Source organism: Terrapene carolina, unplaced genomic scaffold (assembly GCF_002925995.2).
Source record: "Terrapene carolina triunguis isolate 2854851 unplaced genomic scaffold, T_m_triunguis-2.0 Scaffold68, whole genome shotgun sequence".
NCBI classification, from domain to species: Eukaryota; Metazoa; Chordata; order Testudines; family Emydidae; genus Terrapene; species Terrapene triunguis.
The window spans coordinates 9,113,941-9,130,883 of record NW_020664419.1 but is presented as its reverse complement, the minus strand read 5'-3'; the positions used below and the strand labels follow the sequence as shown (position 1 = coordinate 9,130,883).

Genomic DNA, 16,943 nt, shown 5'->3' with positions numbered 1-16,943 from the left:
GTAAAGCACTTTGAAGATGTAAAGTACTCCGCAAATGCTTATTAAAACAGAACCTTGTTAGTTTGCAGTAATTACTGGGGAGGATATTGCAATTTACTGAATTTTGAGAACTTAAGAGAACAAGCACAATAAAAATAAACAAAGCTAGGTATCATGAAATGTGCTTTATTGATTTATTTTGGCATCTGTATTTTAGTTTATTATAATATTTCATAATGTCCTAGCCAATGTTCTAATGGAGGAAAGCACATTTCTGTAGGTTTTTTTTTTTGGTAAATGTATTTTAAGTCTCTGGCTTTTGAGACCCATTTCAGCTATCTGTTGCTAAATCTTTGCTGAGAAATGGAGGTAGTAATTTTACATAAAATATGGATAAGTGAGGTTCTGCTGAATTCACACAAGAATGAATATGCCTTTTATAAATCTAAAAGAATTTACAAGCTAGTCACAGAAATTTGTGATGGGGGAACTTTCTACATAGAAAGTATGCCTAGACACAAGAATAACTTTTTGGGTACACTGTCATATTAATACTGTACAGGTTCAATTAGTGTGGTGTATCAGGCATTTGGAGAACAAAGATGAAAATATTAAGGAAAATGCCAAACAAGAAGGAGACCTATTCTGTGACGAATACATATAAGTTATAGGAGAAGATCCTTTTTCTAGTGTGGAAGTGAGGATATATTTGGAGTTCTTTGGTTATGATTGTCAGTCTAACCCCCAAAAGGGGATAGACACAGAAGCACTGTCTATCTACCTCCCATCCTACAATATATCTTAAATTTAAAATTGTATTGGGAACTTGTAAAGTGATTATACAATTCAACCCAAACAACATACTGAGAAGTGAAATACAAAAACAAACAGAGAAAGAAACCCAATCTCTAACTTAGATATTGCCAAAGTGCCAGACCTGTAAGTAAAACAATGAAACCTGTAAGCTAATGCTGTCATAGCAGTCTTCATTTATCCTTTTCTGCCTTGGTAGGATTTTATTAAGGCTTCTCATAATAATCATGAAAAAAGTCATAATCCAATTTGGAAAGGTGCCAGCTATGTGCAAAGTTGGGAAACTAAAAACTATACTCCTGAGGGAATTCTGTACCAAACATTTTAAAATTCTGTGCCAAAAAAATAAAAATTCTGCAAATTTTATTTGTCAATAAATAATTGTGGACACTTCAGCATGGCAGTGGGGAGCACAAGCCACTGGCTGCATGGAGTTGGGAGATCACTCTGCAGCCACCTTTCCACCCCCCCAGGACAAGGACTCGGTGGTGAGGCTGCACCCGACCCTGACACAGTGCCAGGGCTGGACCTGCTTCAGAAACACCCCGGGGGGAGCACAACCACCACTAGGATCCAGGAGGCAGCGTTTGAGCACCAACTTCCTTCAGCCGGGCAGCTCTGCGCTGACAGAAATGGGGGAAAGGTGGCAATGGCATGTGACCCTGCATGCTCACCCATGTTTTGCCTCTGTTGGGGGGGACAATGCCCCCCCCATTACGCCCATGTGTGTCCCCACCCCCAACTCCCACGTGGCTTTTCTTTGTTTCCCCGTCATTTTCTATAATAAGCATTGTAAGTTCACAGATTACAAATGTTTTTGTCCACTAATAAATTCTGTGGCTTTAAGCAGTTTCTCTTCCTATTTTAGATGTCAGCAGAGTTTTGCCTAATTTCTTTTCTTTATTGCCATTTTTCCTAGAAATTAAAACATCGAGCACGAGGGTCTTCACCAGATATCAGGCAAATCGATCTTGATGTAAATCGAACATATAGGGATCATATCATGTTTAGAGACAGATATGGTGTTAAGTAAGTGAATAAAAATGTATTTAATTCAGTCATTCCTGGTTTGTCTTTCAGATAGATTTGACCTACCTAAGACTCCTTTTACTACCCAAGAAGTATGACAGAGCTTTGAATGTAAAAGTTTCAGATTTCAGAACGTACCACATATAGCTTAAAGGAATGTAGTCTCTGAATAGTTCAAAATCAGCTTGTTTAATCTCCAGCCTGCTAGCTTTACCCTTTAATGTATTAACGCTATGGGCACTGGAAATCTAAAGGAAAAAGTCTAAATTCTTATCCCCCAGATGCTGTAGACATTTTTACAAATTCTGAGAAAATTTGTTGCTATTTAAAACAAATTCAAAGCACAAGAAAAGACTAAATTCTTTAATAAATTACGTATACCTTTATAGAGTAATGTTGTTAAAAAAAATGTTTTTCTTACTTCTCTGATAACTTTAATCTCTCCCCTCTAGCCTTTTAGTCTTCTCCTAGATTTTCTGTATTTTCCCTCTTTCAGAGTGTAGTTTTGAGAACCAAATAAAGCAACTTTTTAGCTATGAACATGTAATATATTTATATAATTAAACCTTGCCACCTTAATACTTTCAGACTTTTTTTGCAATATTTTGTTTTACAGTTGTTGGATAAAGAATATTAGTTAACTATTTCACAATTTAAACATCTTTAACATAAACATACCAAATGATAGCATTGTTCTTAGGCTTCAGGGTCAACACCCCCATTGAGATGAATGAGGCCTGGTCTACACTGGGGGGGGTTGGGGATCGATCTAAGATACGCAACTTCAGCTACAAGGATAGCGTAGCTGAAGTCGACGTATCTTAGATCGACTTAGAATTACTTACTTGGCGTCCTCGCGGTGCGGGATCGGCGGCCGCGGCTCCCCCGTCGACTTTGCTTCCGCCTCTCGCTGAGCTGGAGCTCAGCAGTCGACGGGAGAGCGATTGGGGATCGATTTATCACGTCTACACTACACGTGATAAATCGATCCCCGATAGATCGATCGCTACCTGCTGATCCGGCAGGTAGTGTAGACGTACCCTTAGACACATCTCACTCCTCTTCAAATGTATCATTTCATTCTTTTTCAGTAGCTTCTGGAAGACCTCACTGCATTTGTTCACTTTCCAAAGGTTATATTCACAGTTATAAGTGCGATAAACTAAAATGTGTTATTTTGTTTACTACTTTGTTATTCATATTATTGTAGAACGTTGCGTAGGATACGTCACAGACAAGTAAAAAATACCCCAAGATTTGTGTCCTTGAGAACAGAGAGTCTAAATGAAATCCTTAAATTCTGTAGAAATCTAGAAATAAACATTTTGGGTAGCAACCCTAAATCCGTGGTAGATCGTGGAATTTCCACATTGTGTATTTCCAGTGCCACTTCTAATGGCATTTGGTGAAAGTGCAGTAATCATATCCTGCACTAAAGTAATGGAGTCCAGTTATTTTTTTTTCCTGAAAGTAAATTGCTTACCCTTTCAACAGTTTGTATTCTTCTGAATGTTTTTGTGTTCATCCTATTTTAGGCCTTTAGTGGGAACATTTAGGGTAAATAGTATTAAAATGTTACTAGTTAAAGCTAGTTAATGTTAGACAATAATAGTAATATTGTGCCCTTTACATTTAGTTTTCGTTTGGCTACTTCCTTCCATCTGATTTGTGCAGAGTCCCTGTGAAGTTTGACACCTCATAATTAGGGCCCAACCAAATTCAGGGTCCATTTTGGTCAATTTCACAGCCAGAGGGTTTTAAAGTTAGTCAATTTCATGTTTTCAGATGTTTACATTGAAATTTCACAGTGTTGTAACCGTGGGGGTCCCGACCCAAAGGGGTATCGTGGGGGGGTTGCAAGGCTGTTGTAGGGGGGTTGCTGGATTGCCACACTCACTTCTATGCTGCCTTCAGAGTTGGATTCCAAAGGCAGCAGCTGTGGAGCTTCCTGCAGCCAGAGGAGGTTCGTGGAGGTGGGTCTGATCTCCCCCGTGCTGCTGGAGCACCCCAGTTGGGGGCTCCTAGCTACTGGTCCCAGCCAGGCTGGGGAGGGACAGGACTTCCTCTTCCCCTACACATCCGCTCTTGAGGGAGATCAGTCCCACTTCCAGGTACCTCCCCTGGCTGCAAGAAGCTCTGCAGCTGTACTCTCCGAAGGCAGCGCAGAAGTCAGGGTGGCTTCTTCCCCTGCATGGCCACTCTGAGAGTTTGGTCCAAGTCCAGGTTCTAAAACCTGTGGAAAAAGATAAGCAGAATTGCTCAAACATGATGATGACCGGCTCTTAGTTTGTCCTGCTAAAAATAATTTAAAGCAATGTAGCTTCAATATAAATAGTTTAAAAAGCAAGTTCAATATTTCATTGTTAAAACAACAGCAATGAAAACTGTCAGAATATTTTGCTTAAGTATATACCTAAAGATTAACAAAAAGAAATTAGTGAAGGAAGCATGTTTGTGTAGAAGGGAAATAATGTGTGCGTGCATGCATGTGCACACATACTATTAAAGAAGAATAATTTTATGTCTGATCAAAGATGTCTTTGCTCAGTTAAATCCTATAGCACTTACCCCAGGAGAAGTTAAACCAAGATTTTCTAATCTAATGTAGTCTTAATTTAATTTTCATGTGTCTGACATATGAAAGTGTAGTGTTTCATACATACATTGACATTAAACCTTGAGAGAAAGCTGAATGCGCTTTTTTGTTTTAAAATTCTTAAACTGAATTAATGAAGTGTGATGCAGTTTTTTAAAATGCAGAACACAATCTGCTTATGAAGCCCACGTTTAGATATGAATGGAGCCTTTTACTCACCTCTTTGTTTATCTGCCAGTGCAGATTGTCTTTAAAATGTCCCCCATTTTCCTTGTGAAGTGGGTCTGCGTTGGATGAATAAGAAGAAATATGTGGTTAAATGCAAATTTTCTTCAAATGAAAATAAACATGCTTTAATCACCCAATGCAATCAAAGACCAAATAAAGTGAAAGAAATTGTCCTTTGAAAGAAATAAGACTCAAGTTTAATGTCTAGTACCATAATAATTCATCATCATTCAATAGTTAAAGGAAGGTAGAAACTGAAGTCCAACATCCATTCTTTTGCCCATATTGTTTCTGTGGCAATCATAAAACTTTGGAATCAAAGTGCATGAGTTTAGGGCTTAAAAAACAAAAAAACAACACACCCCACAATACACACACACACACACACATTCCTGACCTCTGTACAGCGTTAACAGCACACCCACACATGTTTATAAATAAGTGGTATCTACTCACATAATCATGCAGTGAGCATGTTCAGAGGAAACACTGTTAATTGACCTGGGGAAGTGCTCGCCAAGGTTAACAGATTATTCCCTCCCATCTCCATTAACGGGAAACATAACATTTTTGTTTGACAGTCAGCAGAAGAGTAAAAAGACATTTACAAGTTTTGGTTCAGGGATGGGGAAGGGGAAGAATGCATTGGGGATGCAGGATAGCTGATTAGACCTGTGCAAAACTCAGCAGTTTCATTTCTATGGTTTTTAGTTTTGGTTGATATTGGCTTACATTCCCAGACTCTAAGTTCTGAACAAACCTTGAAGTTTGTTTGCTGACGTTTACACACAGTTCCAGCAAATCTTGGATTTCATTATGGAAGTTCTGCATAACTCTACACTCAACATTACTTAACTCCTAAATTGGAGAGGAAGCAGAATTCACACTTTCAATTTTAATATATTAACAAATAGTAATTAGAACATGATGGGGTAATATAGAAAGAAAAAGGGAGAGTAATTATTAAATAGGGCAAAGCTTTCTCAAAGCATGTATGAGAGACAGCAAGTTGCGTAAGACCAGGCACAGGAATAGGAGTCCGTCTCCCAAGTGTTGTTCCTGGGTCTGCCACTGATGCACTGTGGGACCTCAGGAAAGTCATTTAAGCCTAAATTTTCAAATTGGTCTCTAGTTTTGGGTGCCTCAATTTTTGAGTTCCCAGCTTAAGACACATTGGGCCTGTTTTGTTTCAGAACAGCTGAACCTTCTTAGCTCCCGCTGAAATGAATAAAAGCTGCTGGTGCTCAGCAGTTCTAAGAATCAGATCCAAGGAGTCTCATATCTGGCACGTAGGGTTGCCAATTTTGGTTGGACGTATTTCTGAAGGTTTCATCGCATGACCATCTTTAATGAAAGATTAATTTTTAATTCCTGGATACTCCAGGGCAATCCTGGAGGGTTGGCAACCCTACTGACGTGCAAAACTAGTGGATGCTTTGAGAATGTAACTCTTACTCAGTTTATGCCTCGGTTTCCCCAGCTGTAAAATTGATGTGTTTCCCCACTTATTTCCTAGAGGTGTTACATTATTAGTTAGTTATTATTTAAGTACTTTGAATATGATAAATTCATGGTGGTTAAGCATTAATGGCTATTAGCCAGGATGGGCAAGGAATGGTGTCCCTAGCCTCTGTTTGTCAGAGGGTGGAGATGGATGGCAGGAGAGAGATCACTTGATCATTACCTGTTAGGTTCACTCCCTCTGGGACACCTGGCATTGGTCACTGTTGGTAGACAGGATACTGGGCTGGATGGACCTTTGATCTGATCCAGTATGGCCATTCTTATGTTCTTATGACCCAGTATGGCCATTCTTATGTTTTTATGTAAACCATTATAAGTAGTAAGTATTGTTTGATTATATTACATCTGTTTTGATTATGAAGTATATTTCTCTGTTTTTGAAATTAGACAAATTGGAGAAACAGATATTCAGAAAGTAGATTCAGTAGCTTTCTGTTTTTTATTAAAAACAATATTAAATATTTTCATTTACTTACTGTTTTGTTTCTTCAGGCAACAATCCTTATTCCATGTTTTAGCTGCATATTCAATATATAATACGGTAAGTCATGTTTCATGTACACTTGAGATCAAATATGGGTCTTTTAAACAATGTTGCAAAAGTTACTGAAAATACTTCTCAACTTACATAAAGATCTGAACTGTTGCCAGCTCAATCTGGCTGTTGTAGGGTTGGGAGCTTGAGTTCAAACACTGTTGGGAGCTTGAGTTCAAACACTGTTGAAGCGGTGGCCAGCACGTCCCTGCAGCCCCTTCGCCTGCAGGCGCCACTTCCCACAGCTCCCATTGGCCGGGAACAGAGAACCGGGAGCTGCGACGGGCAGTGCCTCCAGAGGGCCAACATCAGCAAAATGTCTCGCAGCCTCCAATCAGATTATCCTGATGAGCCGCAGGTTGCCCACCACTGCTATATGCCATTGTAAACAGTCTCATCATACCATTGCCTCCATAAACTTATCAAGCTCAGTCTCGAAGCCAGTTAGGTGTTTTGGCCCCACTACTTCCCTGGGAAGGCTGTTCCAGAACTTCACTCCTCGGATGTTTAGAAACATTCATCTAATTTCAAGCCTAAATATATTGGTGGCCAGTTTATTTTGTCAACATTGGTGCTTAACTAAGAACTCCTCTCCCTCCCTTGTATTTGATCCCACTGACATTTATAGAGAGCAATCATATCTCCTCCCCTCAGCCTTTTGTTAGGCTAAACAAGCCAAGCTCTTTGAGTCTTCTCTCGTAAGGTAAGTTTTCCATTCTTGTCCTGAATGGCGGTGCTTTCCCGAACTGGGGTTTTTAGATCTCGTGTTATGTGCCCGAAATGTTCCTGGTTTGTAGCATTTAATTCTGAGTTGCCTATTAAAAACGTAAGTAATGTAAATGTTGTCAGATGTCCACTTCTGTGCTTACTCATTTATGCCCCCATCCTGCAAACATTTTTATAGTTGTGTTTAACTTTACACAGCTAATATTACTGTTTTTAATTCTAAAATTATGTTTTCTGTCATTTAATAGGTGCCCTAGATTTTTGATTGTACGGTGTTTAGGGTTACAATTAGGATTAAAACTCTGATAGGGACTTTCTTTGTTTTCCACAGCACATTGTTTGGATTAACTAATAATAATTTATATTACATGAAAGATGCTGTTTAAAATCAATGGATATTATATAGACATTGGTAGTGTTTAAACAAATAGAAAAAGATTAGTATTTAGGCTTGTTGTTGCATTTTTTCTCTTTTATTATATATCAGTTGTTTCAGACTTCTTAGCTAGTTTCCTTTTTATCTTTCAGCATTAAAGCAAATTAAAAGGCTTCCTTGGCCAAAGTTTTTGCGACGAAACCATCTGTCTAAAAGACTTTCTCAATAATTATCTCTTTCTCATCAAATATACATTAGCAGCTGGTTTTGTAAAGTCAGTAATAATCCTTACTTAAGCAGTCTGATATTTCTTATTGCTGGTTCCCACCATAGGAGTTAATATATTAGTTCAGTAGCCTTGTAGGGTTTTCTGTTTTTCATTGCTACTGTTTTTGAATAAGAGGAGAGAGGTCTGTTTCACTTGTTTATGTATCTGCAGTATCTTCTTGCCATATACTGTGCTGCTCCACATGGAGAATAGAAAACGCATCTGTTCTGGGTGTAGGTTCATATAAATTATATGCGAACATTTTAAAATAAAGGATTTCGTGTACAAATATACTGTATTTTAATGAAAGGCCAAAGCCAGTTCAAGCACCAGTTGGAAGACAGCGAATTATCACTTATAGTATAATATGTTTTGTCTTTGAATAGGCATGGTAATAGAGTTTAAAGGAAAATTTTAACGATGAAAATTTGAGGGGTGTGTGGGTTTGCCATATTTAGAGAGCTTATTACAAAAATGGTGTGTTTTCTCATGTTAAAAAAATACACAAATAGTTGTTGTTTTTTTGTTTACGAAGTTAATGTTTCCTGTCCTCTAAATTTCAGGAGGTTGGATACTGTCAGGGAATGAGCCAGATCACAGCTTTACTCCTCATGTACATGAATGAAGAAGATGCCTTCTGGGCCCTGGTGAAACTACTCTCAGGTCCTAAACATGCTATGCATGGTATGGTATTTCAGCTCACATAGTAAAAATTAAATTTCAACATGTCCTAATTAGATTATAAATTGTTTGAGACAGGGGCAATATCCACTTGCATGTGTTCGGTGCCTAGCACAGCGGGGCCCTTCTCTTGTGTGGGGCTGTTGCATTCTACTGCAGAACAAATAATGCGTAATAATCTCTTAATAAATATGGTTAACACTTATCTACAATTTCATATGATTGTTTTATAGGTTATATCCTACGAGTAGTCATCAATGAAAATTTCCCATCCTTTAATATTATTCTGCTTGTGTCCCATTAAAAGGGGTGTGCGTGAGAAAGAGTGTGATTTATTCTGGGAAAATACCCAAAAGTTCTCTTAGAGCTGTCACTTTGTTTAAGTGTATCAGTGTTTCTGCTTCAGCTATTAGTGCCACTGATTTGTTCTGTAAAGTAATGTTACAAATGCCACTTTGTCAGAGCCTTGTAAAATGCAGATAAAGCTATTATTCTATGTTAAATGCTGCACTTACAGGTATTTATTCTAAGGACTGTGTTTCTGGACTTCATTGCTGATATTCATGGAAGTTACTTCAGTTATCTTTGCCTGGCAGTGTCGAAATTTGGTAGTGCAGACATTTATATAGCAATTGAATAATAATGAAAACCATATAAAAAAACCTGTTAAATGGCTGTGACATCAACTGGCAAAGCTGGAAAGCCACAGTTAAAACTAACGCTGTAGGTAGTCACAATGGTATGAGCTAAGGGTAAACTGTTGGCAAGCTGTATCTCTGCCTCACGCAGAATTCTATCGTTCCACCATTTTGTTAATTAAATATAATTGTGTTTTCTCTCTAATTTATTTACTTTTAAATTTTAGTATTTTCTATGTGTTCTTTACCTTCTGACAGTGGCCAGTGCCAGATGTTTCAGAGGGAATGAATAGAACAGGGCAATTATTGAGTGAGCCATCCCCTATCATCCTGTCACTCCCAGCTTCTGACAGTTAGAGGGTTAGGGACACCCAGAGCATGGGGTTGCGGCCCTGATCATCTTGGACCTACCCTCATGAACGTATCTAATTCTTTTTTGAATCCAGTTATACTTTTGACCTTCACAACATCCCCTGGCAATGAGTTCCACAGGTTGACTTGTGTTGTATGAAGAAGTACTTCCTCATATTTGTTTTAACTTGCTGACTATTAATTTCATTGGGTGACCCCTGGTTTTTGTGTTATGTGAAGGGTTATATTACACTTCCCTATTCATTTTCTCCACACCTTTTTTCATTTTATAGACCTCTATCATATCTTCCTTTAGTCGTCTCTCTTCTAAGCCCAGTCACCGTCTTTTTAATCTCTCCTCATACAGAAGCTGTTCCATACCCAATCATTTTTGTTGTCCTTCTCTTTACCTTTTCCAAACCAATGTAAACTAAACTAATCCATTCTTATTATTTTCCAAACTAGTTTACCCATCTGTAGTACATATGACCTCTATACACCTGTAGGCTTTCCCCTACCACCACCGAGGGATGCTGTTTTGGGCCAAAAGCTAGTCTTCTGTAAACTATTAAATAGGATAAAGAACGTCCTCCAGATTTAAAATGTTGGTGTTTGGGCACATCACACTGTTGCCAGGAGAGATTCTTACCCTTGGATTTGTGCTCTTAACATGATGCCTTTGAGGAACTCCGATAGAATAAATTTCTAAAGCGATTCGCTTTTGCAGGGGTCATTTCATACTGCTACAGTGAACCCAAGTGCACCCAACTGGCTGATGGTGAAGGAGTTCCATGAGGGTTGCTGTGTGTATGCTCCTTTAGCTTGTCTGCACTGAGCTGGTAGCTAACAAACACTACTGCCAGAGCTGGGCATGTACATTTTTACATATATGAACAATTGGGCTATGAGCAGACTGGAATAAATGGAACAGAATAAAAATAAGTGTGCCCCATTTCCCCCTCACAAACCATTACCATCGCTTGTGTAAGCTGAAAATGGCTGGATTTAATTTTAATGAAATTTGTTTTAAAATATTCCCTCCCAGGCCAAATTATTGCTTGACAAGTTTGAGCTTGGAGCGAATTCTTTTCCATCAAGGCTATAAAATTCCTAAAAACATGATTGATAAAATACTTAGCACTTTGAGATTCTCAAATGGAAGATCTTAAGTGCTTTAAAAGTATTAACTAAGCCTTACAACACCCCGGTGGGGAAGTTTGTGTTTATAGATGTGCTAACATATAACCTTAACTATCGTTTGAATGAATAATACCCCCGCCCCCAAATAATCAAATGCACTTCAGTTTATATACCTAAAATCCATTTACAGCAGTGAAAGCATTACTATAAACACTGGAGATGCTAAAGAGTAAACTTTCAAATTGATTTACGTGAAGTATGCATACACATTGCTATTTGCGTTTCTTCCTGTGTACATCTTTTAAAAAGTAGCCCTTAAACTATTTCAAGTCTAAATTGTTGCTATGCATGCGTTTCAATTCTAAACCTGGGGGAAATGACTCTTCTCACGCTTGATGCCAATAAGACATCACTCTCTGAAATAAATGGCTGATAGTGATGGCTGAGTAGTGCAATTAAAAAAAGGTGCTGCCTAGAGTAGCAGGGCTAAAAAGTTCCTCTCTATAAATAAACAAAGCACTTTGTTTCATCTGCCATCCACCTGTGACCTGCGGACTCAGACTGTTTTTCCAGTCTCTCAAAATATACAACCCAACTAACCTCTGGTATAAGTCCACTGAAATCAATGGATGGACTTGACTGTAAGGTACATCTACACTGCAGGGAAAAAAAGACAGAAACCCCCAAAACATATGTCCCCCTCTTCTCTCCCCCCCCCCCCAAATGTAGATGTACCCTAAATGTTTTCTGTATGTATGGCATGAAGTCTCCAAATCATAAAATGTAGGTATGATCTAAAAATCATCTAAATTTTTGAAAGCTTATTTCCCTTAGGATTTCCATAACTATTTTCCAGATTCAGGCTAAAGAATTAGTGTATGAAAGGAAAGAGCAACGGTATCTTTGAATATTATTAATGATGCACAATTAGCTTTGAGGTACTGATTCATAGTTAATATAAAAAGAAAACAATTTTGCTTAGCTGAGTGTAGGTAACATCAGACATTCCTTTTTTCATATGACAGAGGAGTTGCTATATTAACATAGGTTCCATGATTCTGAGATAGGAGGTCTTAATGCTTAGTCATTCTGCATATTGTGCTGAATTATTGAATTGGCAGCTGGCCAGAAGGCATCTTTTGGTTTTAAAATTTGAGTCTATTCTGAAAACTGGTTCCATTAAAATAGTATTTTGGGGTCCTTGTTTGTTACGGCGCTAACTTCCATGTTGGTTGCAGTGCTGTTGCCATGGTGGTCCCAGGATAATAGAGAGTCAGGGAGGGTGAGGTAATATTTTTTTATTGGACTACTTTTGCTGAAAAAATACCAGGAAGACGAGCTCTGTGTAAGTTCAAAAGCTTCTTACTTTCACCAGCAGAAGTTGGTGCAATAAAAGATATTACCTCAACCACCTTGCCTGACTAACTTTCATATCAGCTATCTCAGTTTACAAGTAAAAATGTGTGGTTTTTTTCCCCTTGTTGCCTGCCCTGCAAACTCAGCTGAGGCAATGAAATTCAATCTGGCTGCTTCATTCTCAGACATATCACCAATAAAGTTTTCGCAGGTTACCTATGCCCTTAGTTTCACTGTACAAGCCCATGGTCTTCAAATTACGCTCTCTTATTAATTCCACATCTGGGTGGGGAGCCCTGCCTAATATTCTCTCTCTTTCTCTACCTTTGCTGCTGCACAAGTTCTGGCAGCTGTGTGGTTTGTGAATACACAGGGAGAGCAGACTTGCTAAGAAGGTGCCTTTCTACGCTCACTGTCGAGGGCAAAACCACACTTTAGATTTCTGTTTTTAACCTTCTTTGGAATCTGCCATTAAAAAAAAAAAAAGTCTGCTTGCCATGGGCTTTTATAGTGGTGCAGACTAAATCAGAGTTGATGTAGCTTGTATCCATCATAGCTATTATTAAATTGAAAATAGGCAATAGGAAAATGGTTGAGATTTTACCACAGTAGCTTGAACAATAAAACCTACACTTATTCTTGCATCAATGTAGTAAAATGTACTGTGTACATTATTTTGAGTGTTGCAGTCTTGAAAATGGATGTAATTGAAACCAACACACTTTTAAATCTTTAGATACCTTTAAGATAATTTTTTGTGAAACTTATCCCTGTTACATGCTGCACATTTACCTTTTTTTTTTCCCCTAGGCTTTTTTGTTCCTGGTTTTCCAAAACTGTTGCGGTTTCAAGAACATCATGAGAAAATATTGAAGAAGTTTTTGTCTAAACTTAAGCAACACTTCGTAAGTAAATATGCCAGAAAAAAGTAGTAGTTATTGCACCAAAGTCAATCATCTTGTTTCAGTCCAGTCTAATCTACTGATTTAGAATGCTACAAATTTGGGGGATGGATGTTGGGTTCTAACCAGCAAAAGTCCTATTGCTGTTATATGAACAAAGTCATGGAGTTTTGACTGAATTGGGACATTGATTGGGCTCTTAAAATAATCAGATTGGGAGTCACATCTCTGAGTGCTGGTTTCCTGAAAATATTTGGGTCTTCAGTAAATGCAATTCAAGATTTTACTATTTAGCAAACCCCTGGACACTGAATGCCTTTATAAAGGATTTATCACATGCAGAACTGACCACACAGTGCCTCTGGGCCAGGGAGACTTTGTAATCAGACAACTTACTCTTCTTCGAGTAGTGTCCCTCTGGGCGCTCCACTTCAGGTGCGCATGCACCTCTTGAGCCCTTGATCAGAGATTTTCCATTAGCAATGTCTGTTCGGCATCCAGTGTATCCTTGTGCCTCACACAAGCGTATATGGGGCCAGGCCCGCCACAGCAATTCTGGGCCCCAGGGCAGAACAGTCAGTGGGCCCCCTAGAAAGGATGGGCGCAGCATCTCCTACAGTTGGGCCCAGGGGAACCTTTGCTTCTTTCCAGTCTCCTACTGTCTGTGTTTCTATGGATCATTTTCTCTACTACACATTTACCAACCACAGAGACCCTAACTTTCAGCTCTTCCCCATGGGTATCCATTCAGCTGCCTTTCCCGTCCACCTGGGACTGGTGCAAGCTCCAGAGCTGCTTCAGAATTTACTTGTTTCTCAGATACCACCTAGCCTCTTCCCCATTATATCACCAAAGGAGTTTCTTCTCATTGGCCTTCGGGAGGATGAGGCAGAATAAATTGCAGTTTCTGTAACTGTGTCACTACCTGAAGGCTCTGTGTCTGGAATCTGCAGTGCAATGTCTCAACACTGAAGAATTCCCTCTCCCCTTCTTTCCCCAGGCCAGGGGTAACCTGATGCCCTAGTAACCAGCTGAGATCTGTCTTACCTTAAAAAAAAAAAAAAAAAAAAAAAAATCCAGACAACTGGTCAAAAAACTAGGAATGTATCGAAAGGTAGTTGAGCGTGCAAACGCCATAATTCGGGTCCCAGTGGAGAACCATTACAGCTGTTATTATTTATGGATTTGTATTACAGTAGCACCTATGGGTCCCAACTGAGATTACGTCCCTATTGTGCAGGGAGACAGTTCCCTGCCCTACAGAGACTACAATTTAAACAGACAAGACAAACAAAGGGAGGATTGCTATCACCATTTTACAGATAGGAAATGGAGGCCCAAAGAGATTTTGATTTACCCAAGGTGGCATTCTGTCCCATTTCTCCCCCCCCCCATCCAGGTCCCACCCGAACCAGACCACAAGCAGCCAGAGAATTCCCCTGCCATGGGCACTGCATTGTGCCATCATAGGCAGCCCTTCGCTGCCCCCACTGCACACTCCAGCCATGGGAGGCAGGAAGTCTAGGGCAGAGAATTGAACACAGACCTCCTATTGCTGTACCCCCAGAATCATCCTTCATCTCTGTGTAAAAACTCTTCCCAGAAATAAGTATGAACTTCCAAGAGATGACAATAAATACACGGAAAGGCAGTCAAGCTGTTTGACCCATTCCTAAAGCCTACAGCTAAAAGAACCCCAATACTCTACATTTGTGGCACACAATTCTGCACACACAATCATTTGCATATGCAATAATCTGAAAAGGCCAAACTGAGGTTCCTTTAAAAAGATGGCCTTTTATGCCTAAACTTAGGGAATACTTAATATAATGTTCCCTAAAGGTTAGAGCAGCACACTGGGTTCTATCTCTGTCTGGGTTCTATCTCGGTGCCACTGATTCATTGGGTTTCCTTAGGCAAGTCATTTAATCTCCCTGAGCCAAATTCATTGTGACATTGTGTTCCAGCTAATCCCCATCCCTCTGCCAGTTTCCCACCCAGAACATGAAGGAAAATCCTAACTGAAAGTCTGGCTGAAACAGAGTACTAATATATGGGAGAGGGCGAGTCCCAACATTAACCAGTGACCTAAATAATGATTAAATTTACCTACACTGTGCTCATGGGCTTTTTAAACCAACAGCTGTGGATGTATGAAAATTCTCACGATAATCCCCCAAGGCTTGTATGTCCCTCTTTGACATGTTACTCATGCACCAGTTGAAGCTCTTTTTGGAGCGTTACATTCTTATTCATAGATTCCAAGGCCAGAAGGGACCATTGTGATCATCTAGTGAGTCTGACCTCGTGCATAACACAGGCCATGGAACTTCCCCAAAATAATTCCCACAACAGATTTTTTAGATCTTGATTTAAAAATGTTCAGTGAGGGAGCATCCACCAGGATTATTATTAGTGAACATAAATAAATCCTCTGGTGAGACTCCATCACTGTTCCCTTTACAACAGTCCCAACAGAAATACCTCCCCACACCCAACTACCAGCCCCCATCTCCAATCATCCCATCACCCCCAAACCATCGCCAGATACCAGAGATAATCCCCTAATGCGATCAGCCACATGACCCCAAAGAACAGCCACCAGCCCCAAATCAAAATAGCCTCAAATACCGCCCGCCCCCACACACACACCAGCTCAACGCTGTCACCGAAACAAGACCCACCCTCCCTCTTCCAAGACCCACCCTTCTCCCTGGCAGACCCCAGACAAAACCCGGCTGGCTCCCAGCGGGGTACTGCCAGTGCCTTTGCTGCAGATGTTGGACCAGTGGCTACTGGATCCTGAGTCCGATCTCGAGTCTGTCCCCCAGCGGTCCTGTGCCCAGCTTTGCCCTCCCCCACCCCGCTCTTTTCCTTGCCCCCAGTTGTCCCTGCCTACCACTGTCCCCCATCCCCTGCTCTTTTCCTTTCCCAGCCTGGCTCCCTGCAGCCATCCCCAGCCCAGTTCCTCTGCTCCCCTGCTCCCGGCTCTACCCCCGAGCTCGGCTCCCGTGCTCTGTTCCCAGCTCGACAACCCCCACCCCCACCGGCTCACTCAAATGGATGCAGAAAGTTTTGCTCCTGGATACAAAGTTGTAGCGATTGTTGCCGCAGCTGGGCTGGCTCCTCCCCCCCCAGCTCTGCCCCCAGGGGCTACGGCCCATCTCACCCTCCGGCTGCCCAGGGCCCCTCCTTCCACGGCGCTGTCCGGCGGGGTGCACGGAGCCTCGTGGGCTGGCCTGGCGGAGCCACTCTGCAGCCCACGGCAGGCACTGGGACTCGGAAGCACACGCCTAGGAGCCCTGCAGCCCACCCGGACTATGTAAAAGGGCCCGGGGCTCCTGACTGCCGCTACCACGGCAGGGGCCCCCGGGCCCTTTTAAACGGCCTGGGCCCCTGGGCAATTGCCTCCTTTCCTCCCCTCTCCCCATTGGTGGGCCTGTATGGGGCTGTGTGGGCAAACTGCCCTCAGTTCCTTCTGAACCGCCTTGGCCTGAGATGGAGCCTTAGCGCATTTACCTTGAGCATGCCTCGGCTATTCGCTTAAACACTTTAGCTATAGTTTTTTAGTTTAGTGTTAGTTGTTATATGTAACTAACTGTAAACTATCTAAATAGTGAAAGGATTGGCTTTCTTTCATCTCCTTCCCCTTCCTCCAGGGAGCCTTATTCTCCTGGCAGGGCATACCTGGCTTGCCAGGTTTCAAACATTGCCTGTCTTGTCAAGAGGCTATCCTGGTTAGCAACAGGGGTGTCAATTGCTTGGGAGAGTCCCACGTCTCCCAGAAGTGCAACTTCTGCC

At 40.8% G+C, this 16,943-nt stretch overlaps 1 protein-coding gene across 5 annotated transcripts in view; it reads left to right on the top strand.

Moving 5' to 3' along the window:
• USP6NL (USP6 N-terminal like) overlaps nt 1-16,943 on the top strand; it is a 199,302-nt gene that overhangs the window by 150,523 nt on the left and 31,836 nt on the right. For all 5 annotated transcript variants that reach the window (XM_024210873.3, XM_024210874.3, XM_024210871.3 and 2 more), the window contains 4 exons: nt 1,712-1,821; nt 6,662-6,710; nt 8,638-8,758; nt 13,051-13,145. In XM_024210873.3, the coding sequence (XP_024066641.1) occupies nt 1,712-1,821; nt 6,662-6,710; nt 8,638-8,758; nt 13,051-13,145 (375 nt within the window). The remainder of the gene's footprint in view (nt 1-1,711; nt 1,822-6,661; nt 6,711-8,637; nt 8,759-13,050; nt 13,146-16,943) is intronic.